Source organism: Crinia signifera, chromosome 8, assembly GCF_055691185.1.
Source record: "Crinia signifera chromosome 8, ASM5569118v1, whole genome shotgun sequence".
Lineage (NCBI taxonomy): Eukaryota > Metazoa > Chordata > Amphibia > Anura > Myobatrachidae > Crinia > Crinia signifera.
This window is the reverse complement of record NC_139224.1, coordinates 10,583,899-10,608,853: the sequence shown is the minus strand read 5'-3', so window position 1 is coordinate 10,608,853 and position 24,955 is coordinate 10,583,899. Positions and strand designations below refer to the sequence as shown.

Below are 24,955 nucleotides of genomic sequence, written 5' to 3'. Positions count from 1 at the left end.
TGGTTATGTTCTGTGTCCCCTGCTGGCACCAGGTGTCGGCTTTATTCTGTGCACCTGGCTGGCACCAGGTGGAAGCTGAGGTTTCTATGTCGAACTGTTTGCAGTTGAATTGAGTCTTGTTTGGATTAATATCCTCAGGGGTCTCTGTCACACACCCACCGGATCCTGCAGCTGTTCCCTGGGAATTGTGTGCAGCAATTCCATTCTCTCCTGAGCATAAGTAGGAGGATTTGATTGACACCTATTAACTTGTTATAACTGGCACAGAGCAAACAGTACTTATATAATAATGACTGTTAATAGATAATCATAGAATTCATGAACGCGTTGTGGAGTTATTAGAGATGTAAGACGTTCGGATTAGCTCTAAGCAGCCTCTTGTGGCAATAACTGGGTGTCGGCAGGTAAAGGGGAGGGGCAAATGGTCACCTAATGTCACCTAATGCCCCTATACTGTATATATGGACATTATTTTCTTATTTCAGTAGACAGTAAAGTCACAGTCATGTGGGCAAGTAGCTTAAGGTGGTCAAGGTCCCATTGTGAGAAGTGGTGTGTGGGTGTGGCCAGTGCTGTGTAGGTGTGGTCAGTGCTATGTAGGCGTGTACATCGCTGATATTATCAGCCCCCAATGGGTGTGGATCATAGGGTTGACAGGAATTAGGTTGATTCCAAAAGGTCAGCCTGCACATTGCCGACACGTGAAAAGGTCAACATAGTTTTTTCACATATTTTGGGTGTCAATTTGTAGATTGGACCCAAATGAGTTTAACGTGTCTGCCTGCATAGGGTGGACAAGATTTAGGTGGCTAGGTCAGCTGTTGGTACTCCAGCTGTTGATGAACTACACATCCCAGCATGCCCTTCATCAGTTTAAGCAGTAAATCTGTTGCAAGGCATGCTGGGATGTGTAGTCCCACAACAGCTGGAGTGCCACGGTTCTCCATCACTGGTTTAGGTAGACCCGAAAAGGTCAAAATGCCCAAGGCCAACATGGGACAAAAAGGTTGATAGAAGCAAAAGGAAATGGTCGACACATGAAAGGGTGGACATGGGTTTTTCACTTATTTGTGTCAATTTATTGATGAGTTTAGCACATCCCCCCCGTATGGATTGTTTTACCGTTACCGATTCTACTCCACGTGGATGGTAATACATGAAAAAGTTTTAATCAATTTGAAAAATTGGTGAAAAAGTTTTTTCTTGTGTCGACATGTTGACCAATAGTAGTTGACGAAATGAAATGTTGTCCCAAAGTTTGGATCCCATTATGATAATGTTCCTACTTACAGTATATGTGGAGGCCTGATGTAGATTCCCTCAGAGTCCAGAGCAGAGAATCACCGTAGAACAATAGGACGGCACACACACACATAGACAGACACACACACACACAGACAGACACACACACACACACAAACAGACACACACACACACACACACATAGACATATGAACAATTCATGGTTCGCAGCAAATATTTTATAAGCCTTCCAGGAATTAAAGTTCCTAACACTTTGCATAAATAAAATAAAAGCCAAATTTCTCCGCATTACAGTGAAACCGCCCGGGCACATAATACAGCGGACTGCGGCACAGTCGCCTTTTCCCATCGTAAATATTTAATGTGACATCGCGCAGGTTATTTACTGTATGTTGCACGTCGGAATCGAGGCCATAAGGAAATGAAATACAAAGGGCCAGATGCACTGAGCTTCAAAAGTGATAAAATGGAGAGTGATAAACAACCAACCAAAGCGGTTGCACGTAACCACCCTGACTCTGAGCCCAGCGGGTATCAAAACCCCAGGACACAGCACTTTCAAAAGTTTTGCCTCATTTTTAGGTTTGCTGTATCCTGCCCAGGGACTGATTCCGAATCGGACGCGGGGCGTCAGCGGAAACACAGGCGTCAGTAGCAGGCCGGATATGCCTGTATTCATCACAGCCACTGACTGGGCCCAGGGTTACGCATTGACTGCGATGAGTTGTGGCTAACGTAAAAATCATCAGATGGCACCGCGAGCAGTTTCCGCAGGAATTTGGAGATTTTAGCTCTGGTGCGCTCGGATGTGTAGCCACACAACGGCCTGCACCACCTTTCTTGGTGGTGGTTCTGCATTGAGAATGGGGCCAGTGTGTCCAATGGTACCATCTAGAGTTGCACCAATTAAAGGGAAGTGTTGGCTGCAGAGGTCAAGTACAAAAAAAATAATCATTATTAATGTTTAATGCGTTTCTATCAGCAGCTGACTATTACACTACGGGCGCCATGTGACTCTGCTGCAACTGTTAATGTTCCCCGTGCCCTCGCAGAAATTGCCTGTTTGACTCTTGGACAGATTTTGAAGCGATCCTTAGAGAGCGCTGTCCTTTCCATGGCCCTGTCTGGGGAGACATCTTTTTTCTTAGCACGGAGTAGTCTAAAAAAAACCAACAGCCATAGCGGAAATTGAGGCAGTGGGAATCACCTGCGGCTTGCCGTAGTGTCTAGTCATAAATGTGATGCATCTGGCGTCTCTTCTACATATAATTATAGCGTTTATAGCAGCAGATTTACATTGCAGGTGTGTATTCTCGCCTCTGATTTCATTTTGCAGTTTGCAAGCCTCCATTTTCTTAGCTGTCCATTGTCTCTTTTTCAAAATCTCTCTGGTGGGCCAGAGAGAGGCACCTAAGCTCTCCGCATCTAATGTGATGGCAGTGGGTGGGGAAGATGAGAGAGAGAGAGAGAGAGAGAGACTCAATCTGATAATTGCATGTGACTGTGGTTGCCATGGTAGTGGGTCGCTGACGTCAATGGGGGATCGGGTGGAGCGGTGGCACATCATCGGGGTTGGGAGGCGGCAACGCTTGGAGCATCAGTAGGTGACGTCTGCTCTCACCATGAAGCGATTACTGATGCTGACATCCTCTGTGCTGTCAGTAGGTGATGGCCGCTCTCACCATGAAGCATTACTCAGTACAGGAGCCTGGTAGGGGACCCTGCGATTACTGATGCTGACATCCTCTGTGCTGTCAGTAGGTGACGGCCGCTCTCACCATGAAGCAATACTCAGTACGGGAGCCTGGTAGGGGACCCTGCGATTACTGATGCTGTCATCCTCTGTGCTGTCAGTAGGTGACGGCCGCTCTCACCATGAAGCATTACTCAGTACGGGAGCCTGGTAGGGGACCCTGCGATTACTGATGCTGTCATCCTCTGTGCTGTCAGTAGGTGACGGCCGCTCTCACCATGAAGCATTACTCAGTACGGGAGCCTGGTAGGGGACCCTGCGATTACTGATGCTGTCATCCTCTGTGCTGTCAGTAGGTGACGGCCGCTCTCACCATGAAGCATTACTCAGTACGGTAGCCTGGTAGGGGACCCTGCGATTACTGATGCTGTCATCCTCTGTGCTGTCAGTAGGTGATGGCCGCTCTCACCATGAAGCATTACTCAGTACAGGAGCCTGGTAGGGGACCCTGCGATTACTGATGCTGACATCCTCTGTGCTGTCAGTAGGTGACGGCCGCTCTCACCATGAAGCATTACTCAGTACGGGAGCCTGGTAGGGGACCCTGCGATTACTGATGCTGTCATCCTCTGTGCTGTCAGTAGGTGACGGCCGCTCTCACCATGAAGCATTACTCAGTACGGGAGCCTGGTAGGGGACCCTGCGATTACTGATGCTGACATCCTCTGTGCTGTCAGTAGGTGACGGACGCTCTCACCATGAAGCATTACTCAGTACGGGAGCCTGGTAGGGGACCCTGCGATTACTGATGCTGTCATCCTCTGTGCTGTCAGTAGGTGACGGCCGCTCTCACCATGAAGCATTACTCAGTACGGGAGCCTGGTAGGGGACCCTGCGATTACTGATGCTGACATCCTCTGTGCTGTCAGTAGGTGACGGCCGCTCTCGCCATGAAGCATTACTCAGTACGGGAGCCTGGTAGGGGACCCTGCGATTACTGATGCTGACATCCTCTGTGCTGTCAGTAGGTGACGGCCGCTCTCGCCATGAAGCATTACTCAGTACGGGAGCCTGGTAGGGGACCCTGCGATTACTGATGCTGACATCCTCTGTGCTGTCAGTAGGTGACGGCCACTCTCGCCATGAAGCATTACTCAGTACGGGAGCCTGGTAGGGGACCCTGCGATTACTGATGCTGTCATCCTCTGTGCTGTCAGTAGGTGACGGCCGCTCTCACCATGAAGCATTACTCAGTACGGGAGCCTGGTAGGGGACCCTGCGATTACTGATGCTGACATCCTCTGTGCTGTCAGTAGGTGACGGCCGCTCTCACCATGAAGCATTACTCAGTACGGGAGTCTGGTAGGGGACCCTGCGATTACTGATGCTGACATCCTCTGTGCTGTCAGTAGATGACGGCCGCTCTCACCACGAAGCATTACTCAGTACGGGAGCCTGGTAGGGGACCCTGCGATTACTGATGCTGTCATCCTCTGTGCTGTCAGTAGGTGACGGCCGCTCTCACCACGAAGCATTACTCAGTACGGGAGCCTGGTAGGGGACCCTGCGATTACTGATGCTGACATCCTCTGTGCTGTCAGTAGGTGACGGCCACTCTCACCACGAAGCATTACTCAGTACGGGAGCCTGGTAGGGGACCCTGCGATTACTGATGCTGTTATCCTCTGCGCTGTCAGTAGGTGACGGCCGCTCTCACCACGAAGCATTACTCAGTACTGGAGCCTGGTAGGGGACCCTGCGATTACTGATGCTGTTATCCTCTGCGCTGTCAGTAGGTGACGGCCGCTCTCACCACGAAGCATTACTCAGTACTGGAGCCTGGTAGGGGACCCTGCGATTACTGATGCTGACATCCTCTGTGCTGTCAGTAGGTGATGGCCGCTCTCACCACGAAGCATTACTCAGTACGGGAGCCTGGTAGGGGACCCTGCGATTACTGATGCTGTCATCCTCTGTGCTGTCAGTAGGTGACGGCCGCTCTCACCATGAAGCATTACTCAGTACGGGAGCCTGGTAGGGGACCCTGTGATTACTGATGCTGACATCCTCTGTGCTGTCAGTAGGTGACGGCCGCTCTCACCATGAAGCATTACTCAGTACGGGAGTCTGGTAGGGGACCCTGCGATTACTGATGCTGACATCCTCTGTGCTGTCAGTAGGTGACGGCCGCTCTCACCATGAAGCATTACTCAGTACGGGAGTCTGGTAGGGGACCCTGCGATTACTGATGCTGACATCCTCTGTGCTGTCAGTAGGTGACGGCCGCTCTCACCATGAAGCATTACTCAGTACGGGAGCCTGGTAGGGGACCCTGCGATTACTGATGCTGACATCCTCTGTGCTGTCAGTAGGTGACGACCGCTCTCACCACGAAGCATTACTCAGTACGGGAGCCTGATAGGGGACCCTGCGATTACTGATGCTGTCATCCTCTGTGCTGTCAGTAGGTGACGGCCGCTCTCACCATGAAGCATTACTCAGTACGGGAGCCTGGTAGGGGATCCTGCGATTACTGATGCTGTCATCCTCTGTGCTGTCAGTAGGTGACGGCCGCTCTCACCATGAAGCATTACTCAGTACGGGAGCCTGGTAGGGGACCCTGCGATTACTGATGCTGTCATCCTCTGTGCTGTCAGTAGGTGATGGCCGCTCTCACCATGAAGCATTACTCAGTACGGGAGCCTGGTAGGGGACCCTGCGATTACTGATGCTGTCATCCTCTGTGCTGTCAGTAGGTGACGGCCGCTCTCACCATGAAGCATTACTCAGTACGGGAGCCTGGTAGGGGACCCTGCGATTACTGATGCTGACATCCTCTGTGCTGTCAGTAGGTGACGGCCGCTCTCACCATGAAGCATTACTCAGTACGGGAGCCTGGTAGGGGACCCTGCGATTACTGATGCTGTCATCCTCTGTGCTGTCAGTAGGTGATGGCCGCTCTCACCATGAAGCATTACTCAGTACGGGAGCCTGGTAGGGGACCCTGCGATTACTGACGCTGACATCCTCTGTGCTGTCAGTAGGTGATGGCCGCTCTCACCATGAAGCATTACTCAGTACGGGAGCCCGGTAGGGGACCCTGCGATTACTGATGCTGTCATCCTCTGTGCTGTCAGTAGGTGACGGCCGCTCTCACCATGAAGCATTACTCAGTACGGGAGCCTGGTAGGGGACCCTGCGATTACTGATGCTGTCATCCTCTGTGCTGTCAGTAGGTGACGGCCGCTCTCACCATGAAGCATTACTCAGTACGGGAGCCTGGTAGGGGACCCTGCGATTACTGATGCTGTCATCCTCTGTGCTGTCAGTAGGTGACGGCCGCTCTCACCATGAAGCATTACTCAGTACGGGAGCCTGGTAGGGGACCCTGCGATTACTGATGCTGTCATCCTCTGTGCTGTCAGTAGGTGACGGCCGCTCTCACCATGAAGCATTACTCAGTACGGGAGCCTGGTAGGGGACCCTGCGATTACTGATGCTGTCATCCTCTGTGCTGTCAGTAGGTGACGGCCGCTCTCACCATGAAGCATTACTCAGTACGGAAGCCTGGTAGGGGACCCTGCGATTACTGATGCTGTCATCCTCTGTGCTGTCAGTAGGTGACGGCCGCTCTCACCATGAAGCATTACTCAGTACGGTAGCCTGGTAGGGGACCCTGCGATTACTGATGCTGTCATCCTCTGTGCTGTCAGTAGGTGACGGCCGCTCTCACCACGAAGCATTACTCAGTACGGGAGCCTGGTAGGGGACCCTGCGATTACTGATGCTGACATCCTCTGTGCTGTCAGTAGGTGACGGCCGCTCTCACCACGAAGCATTACTCAGTACGGGAGCCTGGTAGGGGACCCTGCGATTACTGATGCTGTCATCCTCTGTGCTGTCAGTAGGTGACGGCCGCTCTCGCCATGAAGCATTACTCAGTACGGGAGCCTGGTAGGGGACCCTGCGATTACTGATGCTGTCATCCTCTGTGCTGTCAGTAGGTGACGGCCGCTCTCGCCATGAAGCATTACTCAGTACGGGAGCCTGGTAGGGGACCCTGCGATTACTGATGCTGACATCCTCTGTGCTGTCAGTAGGTGACGGCCGCTCTCGCCATGAAGCATTACTCAGTACGGGAGCCTGGTAGGGGACCCTGCGATTACTGATGCTGACATCCTCTGTGCTGTCAGTAGGTGACGGCCGCTCTCGCCATGAAGCATTACTCAGTACGGGAGCCTGGTAGGGGACCCTGCGATTACTGATGCTGACATCCTCTGTGCTGTCAGTAGGTGACGGCCGCTCTCGCCATGAAGCATTACTCAGTACGGGAGCCTGGTAGGGGACCCTGCGATTACTGATGCTGTCATCCTCTGTGCTGTCAGTAGGTGACGGCCGCTCTCACCATGAAGCATTACTCAGTACGGGAGCCTGGTAGGGGACCCTGCGATTACTGATGCTGACATCCTCTGTGCTGTCAGTAGGTGACGGCCGCTCTCACCATGAAGCATTACTCAGTACGGGAGTCTGGTAGGGGACCCTGCGATTACTGATGCTGACATCCTCTGTGCTGTCAGTAGATGACGGCCGCTCTCACCACGAAGCATTACTCAGTACGGGAGCCTGGTAGGGGACCCTGCGATTACTGATGCTGTCATCCTCTGTGCTGTCAGTAGGTGATGGCCGCTCTCACCACGAAGCATTACTCAGTACGGGAGCCTGGTAGGGGACCCTGCGATTACTGATGCTGACATCCTCTGTGCTGTCAGTAGGTGACGGCCGCTCTCACCACGAAGCATTACTCAGTACGGGAGCCTGGTAGGGGACCCTGCGATTACTGATGCTGTTATCCTCTGCGCTGTCAGTAGGTGACGGCCGCTCTCACCACGAAGCATTACTCAGTACTGGAGCCTGGTAGGGGACCCTGCGATTACTGATGCTGACATCCTCTGTGCTGTCAGTAGGTGATGGCCGCTCTCACCACGAAGCATTACTCAGTACGGGAGCCTGGTAGGGGACCCTGCGATTACTGATGCTGTCATCCTCTGTGCTGTCAGTAGGTGACGGCCGCTCTCACCATGAAGCATTACTCAGTACGGGAGCCTGGTAGGGGACCCTGCGATTACTGATGCTGACATCCTCTGTGCTGTCAGTAGGTGACGGCCGCTCTCACCATGAAGCATTACTCAGTACGGGAGTCTGGTAGGGGACCCTGCGATTACTGATGCTGACATCCTCTGTGCTGTCAGTAGGTGACGGCCGCTCTCACCATGAAGCATTACTCAGTACGGGAGTCTGGTAGGGGACCCTGCGATTACTGATGCTGACATCCTCTGTGCTGTCAGTAGGTGACGGCCGCTCTCACCATGAAGCATTACTCAGTACGGGAGCCTGGTAGGGGACCCTGCGATTACTGATGCTGACATCCTCTGTGCTGTCAGTAGGTGACGACCGCTCTCACCACGAAGCATTACTCAGTACGGGAGCCTGATAGGGGACCCTGCGATTACTGATGCTGTCATCCTCTGTGCTGTCAGTAGGTGACGGCCGCTCTCACCATGAAGCATTACTCAGTACGGGAGCCTGGTAGGGGATCCTGCGATTACTGATGCTGTCATCCTCTGTGCTGTCAGTAGGTGACGGCCGCTCTCACCATGAAGCATTACTCAGTACGGGAGCCTGGTAGGGGACCCTGCGATTACTGATGCTGTCATCCTCTGTGCTGTCAGTAGGTGATGGCCGCTCTCACCATGAAGCATTACTCAGTACGGGAGCCTGGTAGGGGACCCTGCGATTACTGATGCTGTCATCCTCTGTGCTGTCAGTAGGTGACGGCCGCTCTCACCATGAAGCATTACTCAGTATGGGAGCCTGGTAGGGGACCCTGCGATTACTGATGCTGACATCCTCTGTGCTGTCAGTAGGTGACGGCCGCTCTCACCATGAAGCATTACTCAGTACGGGAGCCTGGTAGGGGACCCTGCGATTACTGATGCTGTCATCCTCTGTGCTGTCAGTAGGTGACGGCCGCTCTCACCATGAAGCATTACTCAGTACGGGAGCCTGGTAGGGGACCCTGCGATTACTGATGCTGTCATCCTCTGTGCTGTCAGTAGGTGACGGCCGCTCTCACCATGAAGCATTACTCAGTACGGGAGCCTGGTAGGGGACCCTGCGATTACTGATGCTGTCATCCTCTGTGCTGTCAGTAGGTGACGGCCGCTCTCACCATGAAGCATTACTCAGTACGGGAGCCTGGTAGGGGACCCTGCGATTACTGATGCTGTCATCCTCTGTGCTGTCAGTAGGTGACGGCCGCTCTCACCATGAAGCATTACTCAGTACGGAAGCCTGGTAGGGGACCCTGCGATTACTGATGCTGTCATCCTCTGTGCTGTCAGTAGGTGACGGCCGCTCTCACCATGAAGCATTACTCAGTACGGTAGCCTGGTAGGGGACCCTGCGATTACTGATGCTGTCATCCTCTGTGCTGTCAGTAGGTGACGGCCGCTCTCACCACGAAGCATTACTCAGTACGGGAGCCTGGTAGGGGACCCTGCGATTACTGATGCTGACATCCTCTGTGCTGTCAGTAGGTGACGGCCGCTCTCACCACGAAGCATTACTCAGTACGGGAGCCTGGTAGGGGACCCTGCGATTACTGATGCTGTCATCCTCTGTGCTGTCAGTAGGTGACGGCCGCTCTCACCATGAAGCATTACTCAGTACGGGAGCCTGGTAGGGGACCCTGCGATTACTGATGCTGTCATCCTCTGTGCTGTCAGTAGGTGACGGCCGCTCTCACCATGAAGCATTACTCAGTACGGGAGCCTGGTAGGGGACCCTGCGATTACTGATGCTGACATCCTCTGTGCTGTCAGTAGGTGACGGCCGCTCTCACCATGAAGCATTACTCAGTACGGGAGCCTGGTAGGGGACCCTGCGATTACTGATGCTGACATCCTCTGTGCTGTCAGTAGGTGACGGCCGCTCTCACCATGAAGCATTACTCAGTACGGGAGCCTGGTAGGGGACCCTGCGATTACTGATGCTGACATCCTCTGTGCTGTCAGTAGGTGACGGCCGCTCTCACCATGAAGCATTACTCAGTACGGGAGCCTGGTAGGGGACCCTGCGATTACTGATGCTGACAACCTCTGTGCTGTCAGTAGGTGACGGCCGCTCTCGCCATGAAGCATTACTCAGTACGGGAGCCTGGTAGTTGACCCTGCGATTACTGATGCTGACATCCTCTGTGCTGTCAGTAGGTGACGGCCGCTCTCGCCATGAAGCATTACTCAGTACGGGAGCCTGGTAGGGGACCCTGCGATTACTGATGCTGTCATCCTCTGTGCTGTCAGTAGGTGACGGCCGCTCTCGCCATGAAGCATTACTCAGTACGGGAGCCTGGTAGGGGACCCTGCGATTACTGATGCTGTCATCCTCTGTGCTGTCAGTAGGTGACGGCCGCTCTCACCATGAAGCATTACTCAGTACGGGAGCCTGGTAGGGGATCCTGCGATTACTGATGCTGTCATCCTCTGTGCTGTCAGTAGGTGACGGCCGCTCTCACCATGAAGCATTACTCAGTACGGGAGCCTGGTAGGGGACCCTGCGATTACTGATGCTGTCATCCTCTGTGCTGTCAGTAGATGATGGCCGCTCTCACCACGAAGCATTACTCAGTACGGGAGCCTGGTAGGGGACCCTGCGATTACTGATGCTGTCATCCTCTGTGCTGTCAGTAGGTGACGGCCGCTCTCACCATGAAGCATTACTCAGTACGGGAGCCTGGTAGGGGACCCTGCGATTACTGATGCTGTCATCCTCTGTGCTGTCAGTAGGTGACGGCCGCTCTCACCATGAAGCATTACTCAGTACGGGAGCCTGGTAGGGGACCCTGCGATTACTGATGCTGACATCCTCTGTGCTGTCAGTAGGTGACGGCCGCTCTCACCATGAAGCATTACTCAGTACGGGAGCCTGGTAGGGGACCCTGCGATTACTGATGCTGTCATCCTCTGTGCTGTCAGTTGGTGATGGCCGCCCTCACCATGAAGCATTACTCAGTACGGGAGCCTGGTAGGGGACCCTGCGATTACTGATGCTGTCATCCTCTGTGCTGTCAGTAGGTGATGGCCGCTCTCACCATGAAGCATTACTCAGTACGGGAGCCTGGTAGGGGACCCTGCGATTACTGATGCTGTCATCCTCTGTGCTGTCAGTAGATGATGGCCGCTCTCACCACGAAGCATTACTCAGTACGGGAGCCTGGTAGGGGACCCTGCGATTACTGATGCTGTCATCCTCTGTGCTGTCAGTAGGTGACGGCCGCTCTCACCATGAAGCATTACTCAGTACGGGAGCCTGGTAGGGGACCCTGCGATTACTGATGCTGTCATCCTCTGTGCTGTCAGTAGGTGACGGCCGCTCTCACCATGAAGCATTACTCAGTACGGGAGCCTGGTAGGGGACCCTGCGATTACTGATGCTGACATCCTCTGTGCTGTCAGTAGGTGACGGCCGCTCTCACCATGAAGCATTACTCAGTACGGGAGCCTGGTAGGGGACCCTGCGATTACTGATGCTGTCATCCTCTGTGCTGTCAGTTGGTGATGGCCGCCCTCACCATGAAGCATTACTCAGTGCGGGAGCCTGGTAGGGGACCCTGCGATTACTGATGCTGTCATCCTCTGTGCTGTCAGTAGGTGATGGCCGCTCTCACCATGAAGCATTACTCAGTACGGGAGCCTGGTAGGGGACCCTGCGATTACTGATGCTGACATCCTCTGTGCTGTCAGTAGGTGATGGCTGCTCTCACCATGAAGCATTACTCAGTACGGGAGCCTGGTAGGGGACCCTGCGATTACTGATGCTGACATCCTCTGTGCTGTCAGTAGGTGATGGCCGCTCTCACCATGAAGCATTACTTAGACTCTTCTCATGAGATGCGGATTAGTGTCACAAATCTCAGCACTAAAACCACTGAATCCTCGGTCCTTGAGATTCTCTGATTTCATCAGCTGAGCACTACAAGCCTGTTATAGGGAGCTTCCCACAGGGACACAGGGAACAGATGTGCGGCCTAAAAATCTAGGGCACTCGCTGATTGACACAGAGGGCAGCACCCGGGCACAGCTGTGCAGTGAGGAAGGGTCCCGCCACGACACACCTGGCCTCTGAGGAATTATCCGGCCCATGATTCTTCGTCACAGGTTCTGCATCATTCCGGCATTAGCCAGTAACATATATATTTCTCATGATTGTGGAACCATAAGTCCCAGCATGCAAATTGTCAACACCAGCAAAGAAATGTTTCTTTTTTAACAGACTGAGAGGTATATAGTGGGAGGAGCAGTGTTCCCAGCAGCACAGAGTATATCAGGAGATGAGGGATGTGTCAGTGAGGACAGGGCTGCATGTGACAGGGGCAGTGACATGATGTGAGGAGGGGAATGGAGTCAGCAGGAAGTCAGAGACTGAGAGTTATATAGTGGGAGGAGCAGGGTCCCCAGCAGCACAGAGTATATAAGGAGATGGGGTATGTGACAGTGAGGACAGGGATGCATGTGACAGGGGCAGTGACATGATGTGAGGAGGGGAATGGAGGCAGCAGGAGGCCACAGACTAAAAGTAATATAGTGGGAGGAGCAGGGTCCCCAGCAGCACAGAGTGTATCAGGAGATGAGTGATGTGTCAGTGAGGACAGGGATGCATGTGACATGATGTGAGGAGGGAAATGGAGGCAGCAGGAAGCCAAATACTGAGAGTTATATAGTGGAAATAGGGTTCCCCAGCAGCACAGAGTATATCAGGAAATGAGTGCTGAACAATACTACAAGTGGCAGGGTAGATACATGAAGCGAGGAGAAGAATGGGGGCAGCAGGAAACGTTATAGACAGACAACAGAATAACCAGGGTCACTTGACAGCATATATTAGATCTGACTTCCTGCCAGACGGACGCAGGTAGAGTAGACTGTGGTGGGAGAGGTACCTCTATTTGAAAGGAAGATCATACATTGAACTTTCTCTTTTTTACTTTTGTGAATATGGACAAAAGTGTCTCCGGTCCCCATTATGATGAGAAGATTAATCATGAGAGAGATGAAGGAGATGTGAAGCGTCTGTAAGTGTAGTGTATGCCGCCATTAGCATACATTATCAGCCGCTCGGGTGCGCTCTGTGTCAGAGGCCAGATAAATCTGACACTACAGAAGAAGCATCAAGGCGTAATGTGAGCACTTTCTTACAATGTGAAACTGGAGCTGGATGAAATGTCAGAGACCCGGGTGCTCGGAAGGAATAGCGCAGGTGGGATCCTGTACAGATATGCCAACATGTGGCATCATGTCTATAAATGTGGTATTACAGAATTATACTACCATAAGTACTGGGCACCAGGGCCAGGCTCCCGCTGCCAACACCCATTATTCCTCACCTGATGGTACCTACAGGACAAGATTACCTTCCTTCTACAGCAGGCTTTCCCAACCACGGTCCTCAAGGCACACCAACAGTGCAGGTTTTAGTGATATCCAGGCTTGAGCACAGGTGACTTAATTATTACCGGAGATTCTGATTAAACCATCTGTGCTGAAGCCTGGATTTCCCTAAAACCTGTACTGTTGGTGTGCCTTGAGGACCGTGGTTGGGAAAGCCTGTTTTACAGGGACAAGATTAACCAGATCAATGAGTGTCCTCTTCCCTAGCTAACAACCTATCCCGTTCCTGCCCCAACCACTGTTGTCTTGTCTTCTTTTCACCCCAGATGAAGGGGATGGATCCCGCAGATATCTACAAACTGCACCTGCTTTAGAGAAAGCAAATAAGGAAGTGTTGTATCACGCACACAGATGGAGAATACAACCATACTTGCCTACCCTCCTGCATTCTGTAGGAGACTTCCTGAAAGAGTAACAATCTCCCTGACTCCCTGCAGAGTCTAACTATCTCCCTGATTTCACCTAACTCACATTCTGTAGCTACTACATTGTACCATTTGCCCTTCTGCTCCACGGGAGGTTTCTGTCCTCCCTGAGCTCGCCTTAGGACACCTGCGTTACGGTTTGACAGGTGTACCGCCCCAGTCAAACTCCCCACCTGCCACTGTCGGAAGGAATAGCGCAGGTGGGATCCTGTACAGATATGCCAACATGTGGCATCATGTCTATAAATGTGGTATTACAGAATTATACTACCATAAGTACTGGGCACCAGGGCCAGGCTCCCGCTGCCAACACCCATTATTCCTCACCTGATGGTACCTACAGGACAAGATTACCTTCCTTGTACAGCAGGCTTTCCCAACCACGGTCCTCAAGGCACACCAACAGTGCAGGTTTTAGTGATATCCAGGCTTGAGCACAGGTGATTTAATTAGTACCGGAGATTCTGATTAAACTGTCTGTGCTGAAGCCTGGATTTCCCTAAAACCTGCACTGTTGGTGTGCCTTGAGGACCGTGGTTGGGAAAGCCTGTTCTACAGGGACAAGATTAACCAGATCAATGAGTGTCCTCTTCCCTAGCTAACAACCTATCCCGTTCCTGCCCCAACCACTGTTGTCTTCTTTTCACCCCAGATGAAGGGGATGGATCCCGCAGATATCTACAAACTGCACCTGCTTTAGAGAAAGCAAATACGGAAGTGTTGTATCACGCACACAGATGGAGAATACAACCATACTTGCCTACCCTCCTGCATTCTGTAGGAGACTTCCTGAAAGAGTAACGATCTCCCCAACTCCCTGCAGAGTCTAACGATCTCCCTGATTTCACCTAACTCACATTCTGTAGCTACTACATTGTACCATGTATGGAACTAGACACGCCCTTTGGGTGGAGCATGATATCAATGGAATTTCTACTACCAACTGTAATCTCCCAGAAATGAGTTTTCAAAATTAGGCAAGTCTGGTGCAGGCACAATGATCTTGGCCATCTTGCGGGCGTGTCGCCAGACTTCTGTGCTTGTTTAGGGCGTGCAGGCACAGATAGGTAACCTGTGTAACAATGGCTTCCTCGCTAATGTGTGAGCATAAGGTTCACTGGGGGGGGGGGGGTATTCAGTATGTGACAATATTTCCCAACAGGGGAAATAACAGCAGTCACCTATTCAATGCTGTCGTTGACAACGGCAACGCTGCCATTAACGACAGCAATTAAGGCTGTAAGATCCGACTTTTGTCAGATCAGATCTGTTTTGTCGAAAACGGCCACAGATTTTTGAATTACCGGCCGTTTCCAACAAATTGCTGAATTCAATTAGGGACAGTATCAACATACCTCCCAACATTTGATTCCTGCGGATCTAGACTCCTGTGCGCGGCCGGAGCTGCACGCTCCCAAAAAAAGTGGTGTAATCTCCAGTAAGGAGGTGTGGCTTCATTTGGTACCAGGATCACAAAGCCATGCACCCATTTTCATCACTGTTCGGGAATGGCCAGCGCTCAGAGCTGCTGGCCATTCCCCTGCCCCCCTGTGTCCATAATGTGCACAGGGTGTGGTATGTTTCTCCGACAGTCGGGATCCCGGCAGTCATTATCCCGACCCGGGATCCTGACTGCCCAGACTCAGACAGCGTGGCCAGCGCAGATAAGCCCCTTATTCTCCCTCTATGGGGGTTGTGGACCCCCACGAGGGAAAATAGCCGACGGGAACCCAGCTGTCAGTGTTTTAACAGTCAGGATCCCGACGTCGGGTTAATGACTGTCGGGATCCCAACTGTCGCGACCCTGTCCGGCAGCCCTGTGCACATGTGCTAATCACCGTAGTCAGGTGCACTCCCAACTGCCCCCTCCCCATGGGACACTTCCCACCCCAGACAGTTGGGAGGTATTGTCTCAGGCAGGGTGAGGTGGAACATTATAACCTCCACATTGGCCCTGCACAGTAATTCTCACAGAAAAGCATTCTAGTTTGCAGGGGGATGCCAAAAACCCTACCACTGGCCCTGTCTCTACCTAATGGGGGAAAAGGAGCGGGTTAATTAGGTGGCATAGAGAAATGAGTTCCCCCACCTCTGTATGACCACTTTAAGCCCTGGTATAAGGGATGTTAGGGACCCATCTGAATTGATTACCGTAATGTGGTAGGTGGGCTTTAATTATTGCCAGTCCCACTCTCCACCATCCGCACCAGGATCGTAGTCCGGACCAGCCTTCAGGATACAGCCATCAGCATTTACCCTGCCCGAACATCCAAAGGGCCACTTTCAACATCTCTTTAAAACCCTCCTTCTCATTTGGTCAAATTGGGACCCCAAAGCCATTCCAGTGGACCGGTAATTTGTGCCAACCTTGGGCCGACCACTTGGACTCTCTGAGACACCAGGAGTGGTAATTATCATTTTATAAACCATGGGTCCTCAAACTGCGGCCCTCCAGATGTTGTGAAACTACAAATCCCAGCATGCCTTGTCACAGTTTTGCTATAAGGAGTGTTAAAACTTTGGCAAGGCATGCTGGGATTTGTAGTTTCACAACATCTGGAGGGCCGCAGTTTGAGGACCCATGTAGGAACAGACCCTCCTTTATAGTGCTGCTAGTGTGGAAGTGGGATCATGTGTTACTGTTTTTATTAATTGTACAATTCGTATACATTTTATGCATTAGTAATTTTATTACCAATAAATTTGTTGTACAGATCATCCAATTTTCTCAAAATTTTTTAAAGGTATAGCGCTGCTTTCTTCCTTTTTGTTTTTCTATGGGCTTTAATTATTGCCCCAAAATTGTGCTTAGAACCTCAGTTTTACTGTTACAGTGTAGAGATTATTATACTGTAATTGATTTAATTACCAGTGTCTTAGTGCTTGGAGCGTACACCTGCATTTTCTTTGTGGCACTACAAGTCTCAGCAAGATAGCACCTGATATGCTTAAAATAAAGGTGTGCAGTCCGGCCCCCAGGCTCTTGGCCCCCGCTACCCTGGCGACTGCCCCCAGACTGGCATGTGTTATGTAGGGCATCCTTCCCTTCATTATTCCTGCCTCCCATGTGCTCCGTGCAGCCAGCCATCTCCTGACATAATTGGTTAGAGTTGAATCAGAGTGCAAGTTCAGATCCCGAAGGATCTTGAGAACTGTTACACATTGCAGTTGGCATATACACAGAAATCCAATTGCCGCTCGTATGGCATTCTCATACTGTACATGGTAAATTATCATGACATTGGGAAACACAAAGTGCGTTGTTGGTGTAGATACAGAATGCTTTGTAGAGTTACCAAGATGATGTAGGGTATTGCTTACAAACACCATGTCTACTGTCTTGTAATGTACATTGTCTGTGTATACTGTACCTCATCCCCCCGGCCTCCGCCCACTTATATAACTCCTCCGTCTCTTACTGTACTGAATGGAAAATCCCTGTATTGTAGTCATCGTCTTCTTGAAAGGATTTTTAATGACAATGGAGCCAATTTATCGTGTCCCATATTCTTGCCCCAATAAGTAAATGACTGCAATACGAAATTATTTACAGTATCAAGTAGTTTATCACATTTATATTGTAGGGACATGAAAAATCAAAGTACCCTCTGATTACATCCATAGGATAATTACTGTAGTTCCTGCAGGGACCCCCAGAAGACATCTTTCTCACAATAACTAATATGCCCCTGAATCAGGCGTCATTATATTGGGGTTCCACCACTACTTCTCCCACAGCTTACACAAGCTAGAACCCCTCCGAAGGATTGTCAGGGAGACCTCTGCTGGGAATTTTCAAAAGATCCCAAATTAGGAATGGTTATTGGTGGGTTATAAATCGATGGTACCATAGCTGGATAACTTCGATGGCGTGAAACCATCAGCAAGGGAACCACTATTGGTTTCACCCACTGATAGCCATTCCTGCTTTGTAGTGTAATATGTTTTCAGAGACTGGGGGCGGGGCTTCACAGATGTAGGAGGCAGGACTACGCTCTGTGTCCCTACACCTTGGAGAAGAAAAATTAATCAATTTGGTGGCTCCCTATCATCGATGGTGAGAAATCTGGTTCTCCCTCATCAATGGTAAAAGTAGTTTCCATTGGTCACAGACCATTGATGATTTCAAGTCATTGATGTTTGACGGCCATCCTTATCCAAGTTTACTGATTGAACCAAGAGCTGGATCTTCTTTAAATGACCCAGGTGTGGGGTGTCACACCTGTATCTCCACTACAGTGTTCCTGGCCTTTGCTAACCACCAACTACCAACCAAATACCCCAAACAAAGCCTGTAATATGGCAGTTAGGGGCTGATTGGCTGGTCCTTTATCACTTGTAATCTCTTGTTAAATCTTAATACATCTGGCCCAGTGAATGAGAAACCGTTATGACTTACGGCCACAAATTCCTATATCTCTAAATTAGGGAAGTACATTGACCATCACTGATTGGTTTATGGTTTTGCCATCGATAACGGAGATCCTTTGGTTTTCCTCATTCAATTGTAGGGACTCAAATATGTATTTCTTTTTTAAGCCAGCCTAGGTGGAGCAGAGCTTGGTCCTGCCTCCAGTGCACCACTAAGCCCAGCATCCATCCTCTGATTGGTCAGCCATCTACTCTATAGGAGTAGATGGCTGGACAATCAGGGGATGGGGGCCAAATGGTATAAAAAGGAGACTGAATGGGCCAGGTGGTTCTTATTCTTGCCAGAATTGAAATATATACTGTTGTAACATACATATTGCTGTCTGATGGTGGACCAATGAGCTTCTAGCGAACATTTACCTAGTACATGCTTTACAATGATAGAATCTCATTGGTTTCTGTCCACCTGTCCGCTTTAGAAGGTTTGCTACATCTTCCCTTCAGATATTTGAGAGTCCTGTATGCCCAGGGGTGATAATTCTGTACCATGTGGGACTGGGTGTCTCCATAACTCCCCTCAGGTTATATTAACGTCTATTTAGATCAACCTGTATAGGAACTGTGATCAATGCATCTGTTTCTTCTAAAGTATGTCCTTCTGATGGTCAATATACCACCTTTCTGTCCCCGCAGATCCCACAGATCAGTTATGGCTCCACCGCCCCCGAGCTGAGCGATGACCGCCGCTACGATTTCTTCTCCAGAGTGGTCCCCCCGGATTCCTTCCAGGCTCAAGCCATGGTGGATATTGTCAAAGCCATGGGATGGAACTACGTGTCCACGCTGGCGTCAGAAGGAAGCTATGGCGAGAAGGGTGTGGAATCTTTTATGCAGATCTCACGGGAAGAAGGTATTGTCTAATGGATGAATGATAGGGACTAAGTAAAAACAGGACCCGGACAACACCACGGAGCGCCGGACCGGAGGTTGTAGTCATAGCTTTCACCAGGGACATGGGGAAGGGGAGATGTCTCCCCGTGTGGTCCGGATCGTTCCGGTTTGTATTACACCCCTGGACCATGCAGGGAGGCTGTATTCTCCCCTTCTCCTCTCCCTGGTGACAGGTGTCACAGCAGCCCCACTGGACGGGACACCCCCAGCAATGTCCCCCCCCCCCCCCGATTTTTTTTTCTTTTATAAAGTGAAGAATGTTGATTGGCCAGCTTCTCACAGATCAATGTCAACTCCAGCATCATGGTATTCAGCACCGTAGTCTTAACGTGGAACATTTGTCACCCAGTGGTTAAACTATGTATTACATGGTGTGGGACATAACGCAGGACATAACGCAATCTACAACTTGCGACTCAGAGCCCTAAAAAGCACGTTGTAAACCACGATGTACCTGGCCACATCTGTATATTGATGAATGGAGCCTGTCCGGTCTGGGGTACTGTCTGGTCCGGTTTTTACCCTGAATGATACTAGGATGGGTAACTGCGTCTCTGTCTTGGAGGAGAGCAGCCATATTGGACTGGGCATAGTCTGGTAACAATGGCTGAGCAAAGCACAGATACCGCATAATTGTATTACTACTAAGAACATGTTTTACATACGCAGGGCCGGATTATGGCTTGTATCGCCCCCTACATTCATTTAACCCCTTGCCTTGCCCACCCCCTACCCCCACACCCCAATATGGCACTGTTGTAATTATTCAATAAATGGGTGCTGTCTGCTAAAGGCCCTTTAAAACAGGGTCCAACATAACATGGTAATCCGGATTATCAGTAGTGCAGATTAAATAATAGGAGTAGGGTATTGTGAGGTATTATAACCAGGGTATCTGTAAGATCTTTTACATGTTTAAAAAGCCACATGTTGTTGCTATGGCTCCGCATCCCCCGGGTGACCCGCCTCCAACTACGTGGGACAGGGGCTGTTACCATTCTCCATAGCTTTATTGTTTGCGTTTCAAAATCTATATACAGTAGCATAAAATCTTATTTGACCAAGAAAAGCAATATTCTGCCGTCACCCTTAGCAACCAGGTAGAAATTGTCAGCTGAATTAGTTTAGGTCAAATATTATTAATATTATTATTCTTTATTTATTCAGCAGCGCCCAGTTACAGAGTACATAAATGAGTAAGCAAAAAAGGAAACTGACTTAGAGCTGAATATAATACAGGACACGTACAGGGTGTATAACCACTAGGTGATTCATCGCGCTTTTCACACCGTCGTAAGGGGCTACGCCCGCACCCTCAGAGCATTGGGTCTGGCCGGACCTACCCCCCTGGAGCAGCGGGTCTGCCCAAACCCCACCCCCCCAGAGCAGCGGGTATGCCCGCCCAAGAGTCTGCACGCACCCCCCTCCCTCGCTGGAGCCAGACCCTCCGCTGCTTCGGGGGGGGGGTGTCAGTCCCGCCGCACCGGATGGGGGCGGTGATACCCACTGCTCCAGCGAGGGGGGGGGGGTGCAGGCATACCTGCAAACGCGGAGGTGGTGGGGTCGGGCAGACCCACTGGGGGGGGGGGGGTTTGTGGGCAGACCCGCTGATCCGGGGGTGGGCGGGGGGGTGGACCTGCTGCTACGGGTGGGCATACCCACTACTGCGGCGGGTGGGTTGCTCTGGGGGGGTGCGGGCAGACCCACTTATGCAGGGGGTGGGGGGTGTGCTCGCAGACCCGCTGCTCGCAGGGGGTGGTGAAGGCAGACTCGCGCGCGTGGGGTTGGTGGGGCGGTGAGCAGGCAGACCTGCACACGCGGGGTGTGTGGGCGGGGGGGCCCTGGCAGAACCGCTCTCGGGGGTGGGCGGAAAAACCCACTTGCGCTTGGGTTTGCAGGTAGACCCGATTGGGGGAGGGGGGGGGGAGACCAGCTCGCATGCTGGAGCAGGTGGGGGGAGGATGCGTGCTTGCAGAACCGCTGCCCTAGGGGAGGAAAGGAGGGTGGGCAGCGGTGTTGGCAGACCTGCGGTTCCGGTGGGGGGTGCCGGCAGACCCGCTGATCCAGGGGGGGTGGTATGCGCGCAGACCCGCTGCTCACGGTGGATGGTGCGTGCAGACTCGCTGCTCGCGCGGCGTGGGGGGGGGGGATCCTTACTGAATTACTCCCTAAATTTATCAGGGTGGCAGAAAATCTATGGATTTGGTGGGATCAAAGATGGTTTAAGTAAGAGAACAAAAAGCACATGAGGGGCCCTGCTCGCTGAAAGCTAACATTCCAGCTACCTCTCACAGGCTTTAGTACATTGGCAGCGTTGTCATTATATAAGCCCTGACGTGTGTGTTTTGTTCTCCTGTAGGACATATCTAGTATCCATGCGGGAGATAAATGAGGTTGCATTTTCAGTATGTGGCGCAGCCTTCAGTCTGAGAGGCAGACAGCCTGGGGCCCGCAGTGCAGCGCACACAGCTGCGGCGCAGGGGTGCAGTCTCCAGGCGATGTGCAGAGAGACAGCACTGTTACATAATGTCTGCGGATATTACACTACGCTACCACTGGTTCAGCGTGACGGAATGCACCATGTACAACATAGCACTGTGGAGAATACAACACACTAATCCCTGCCTTTGGGAGTGCAGAGGAACAGCAGCCCCTACCCATGATGCTCTGCGCCTTCCATGCTTTGGAACCACTGCTTTGTCTGTAACTGTGCAGAGAAGCAGCATGTATAATGATGGTGTTTGTACAGTCTCTTCAGCATGCAGTATTCCTCCTGCCGGACAGCTCTCTCCTCTCTGTCTTGTTAATAATGTAGCAAGCTTGTGTTCTCTGCCTCCAGCAAAACTGTGGATGAGCCTCTGGTCACACTGACTTCAAACGCCAGACTGCTCCTTTATGTGCGGCTTCTCAGACAGGGAAATCATGGGTGGATGGTACACAGGAAAGAGGGGGGGTCTGAGATTGGGGTACTAGCGCCAGTCTAACGCTGTCTTCCCAGTATCGATTTGACGGTGGAGGATAACAGCTGCTGTCAAACTTGGCTGAATCCTACCTTTTTTTAATAGTACTGCAGGGCCTTCAAAATCCACTCCGTTATACTGGAGAGACGCCATTCTGCCGCAGAGTTGTCCAATTAGAAAGTGATATTTGCAGAGCGATGGCTGAAAGAGGGCTGTATTCCGCACGCGGGGATAAAGCCGGGGGCTGCGTAACATAGATTCGGAGGTGGAAAAGGAAATACACAACCCAAGACGGTAAAGTGTACTACCCACTCATAGCAACAGGTACTGAACTCTGGCAGTAGACTTTGCGGCCTATTTATAAAGAGTAATGAAGTTGCCTGTGGCAACCGAACATCTTTGAAGTAACATTTATCAAGTTCATTCTATAAAATTATATGTAGAAACTGATGGGTTGCTATGGGCAACTTCCCCACTGGCTAACTTCGCCACTCTTTATTTGCTTCAAGAATAGACCCTCATACTTGTTTGCGGCCTACCCCCATTGAAAATGTCACATCCAAAATGGCTGCTGCTTTCAGAGCAGACAGTTACAAGTGGGTTCTGCTGGAACAATAAGAGCGTGACTTCCTGTATTGTACTAGCAACCTGCCCATGCTACGCACAGGTAAATTGTGTCACACCCCCTGTCTGCTCCCTGTCACACACCCCAACATTCAGCAGCATTGCCTCCTTCTACCCCAGAGCGCAATGTACTTTATGTACTTTGTGCTACAGCACCAGCCGGGCAGCCTAACGCCAAAGTCTCCGTCACATGCCACACGCACGCATTAGATCCTACATGCCAGTTGCATGACCTTCCTTACATGCACATGGGCAGTATGACTGGTGAGTCCCTGAGTGCCCATACACGTGTGTTTTAGCAGCATTACAAGTAGAGATGCCAATCCCGGGGCATTTTTTAAATACCGGGATTCGGGATTGAAAAATGTTCAATCCCGGGATTCACAAGATCCCGGTATTGGCATCCCTAATAATAAAAAACGCCCTGGCCGCCCACTATTTAATTACATTTGCGGAGCGAGGTTGCTGAGTGGGCGGCTGGGCTAATTAGGTGGCTGGGAGCCGGGTACAGCCGGGAGCCAGGTATGCTGAGTGGGCGGGCAGGAGGGCTGCTGGCTGGTTTGCCACCGGGTTGGTAGGCAGGGTGGCTGGGAGCCAGGAAGGCTGGGTGGGCGGACGGACGGCTGTGCCCTGCGCAGCATGACCTCTGACCTTGTCACGCTGCGCAGTGCTGCACTGCCGGGTATGGGAGAAGCCGGGCAGCGTCTCAGACGCTGCCCGGAATTAGACTGCGCATGCGCAGTCTAATCCAGAAATCCCGAGATTGGAGTTTCCAATCCCGGAATTGAAATCCCAGCGTTTTGGGGGCCAATTCCCGGGATCCCGCCGATCCCGATCGGCCACCCCAATTACAATGGAGCTACATATGTATTAGCCTGGGACACCTGGAACCTTTAATCAGGCCCTATCTACGAGGAAAGGCTGCATGGTGTAGAGTGGCGTTACTACAGATAAACCTTCCTGGGAAACTGAAGCACATAACAACGCAGACTGCTGAAACGTTCATCCAGCGGTTCCCGAGATTTCCCCGCTCTGACAGACAGACGTGATTTGGAGACTTTGCTTTATACTATGTAAGGATAATATATAATCTATATTCCGTCACTGCCCGCCCCTCTGTAGCCGCGATACGCGGGCCCAGATATTGAGTGATGTCCATGGCCGGCTGTACAATTTGTGACCTGGAGTCTGTCCTTCCCGGATAGTCCCATAGGAGCCATAAGAGAAAGTTCCCTTTACTATCTGTCACAGCGCAGCTTGTTAGAGGTGAGTATTCATCAGCTGAGTGCAGGCGGTGCGGGAATTAGTTTATGGCCCTTCAGCGCACAGGCGGACGACCTTCTATGTAATAACTCTCACAGCGGCACTTGTGAGCTTCATACTCTCATTTCTGGGCACTTGTGGGAACCGGCGCACAGTGGCGATTTAGGAAATGACAGCAAACGTCTTATAGGTTGCTACGGGCAACAGCACAATTCTCCTTTATGCTAGATTTTATGACCCCTGTAAATTGGCAGCATCATCATGGCTTGACTGTGGCAATCCAATCACCATCCATTGTAGAGAAATCTATAGGCTGTCAGGATGGAGCCGATTAACCCTTCATTAGAAATGGATTCTTTAGGTTTGGTGGAGCCCCTTTGACCCTTTGCTGTGCCTTGCGTAATTGCTTTACACTAAGCTCAGAATGACCGTATATCACCATCAGGAGCAATGACCTGCTGCCCTGGAAACACTTATATCAGGAGAGCACAGTTGCTGCTAATCAGACCAACCTTGATCACATCAGTTTTCCTAGTCTCTGGTACTACGGTAAGCAGTTGTGCAGTCTTGCAGCATTTCAGCAAAACACCTTAAATATTGTTCTTTGATCCCTACGTCAGATGCCATGTCCCTGTATAGATTATGTTGCAGCGCTCTGTACTGACACATCTCTCCGGACGTCTAACAGATGTTGGGCCCAACTGGATTCTAGGTTATTTTCCTTAAGGATTATCGCATATGAGTAAGGTTAACATAGAGGGATTTGGGAGGAGATAAGGGGATTATGCGACAAAGACAAATGCAATAACAGTCCAAGGAGGGTGTACTAAAGAAGCCAAAGACATGAATAGGATCATCTATCCACATACACATAGATACTGTAGGAAAAACTGATGACAT

At 51.2% G+C, this 24,955-nt stretch overlaps 1 protein-coding gene across 1 annotated transcript in view; it reads left to right on the top strand.

Annotated features, from left to right (window-relative positions):
• GRM7 (glutamate metabotropic receptor 7) overlaps positions 1–24,955 on the top strand; it is a 345,665-nt gene that overhangs the window by 122,566 nt on the left and 198,144 nt on the right. Inside the window, exon 2 of the mRNA XM_083155738.1 lies at positions 18,951–19,167. Coding sequence (XP_083011864.1) covers positions 18,951–19,167 — 217 coding nt within the window. The remainder of the gene's footprint in view (positions 1–18,950; positions 19,168–24,955) is intronic.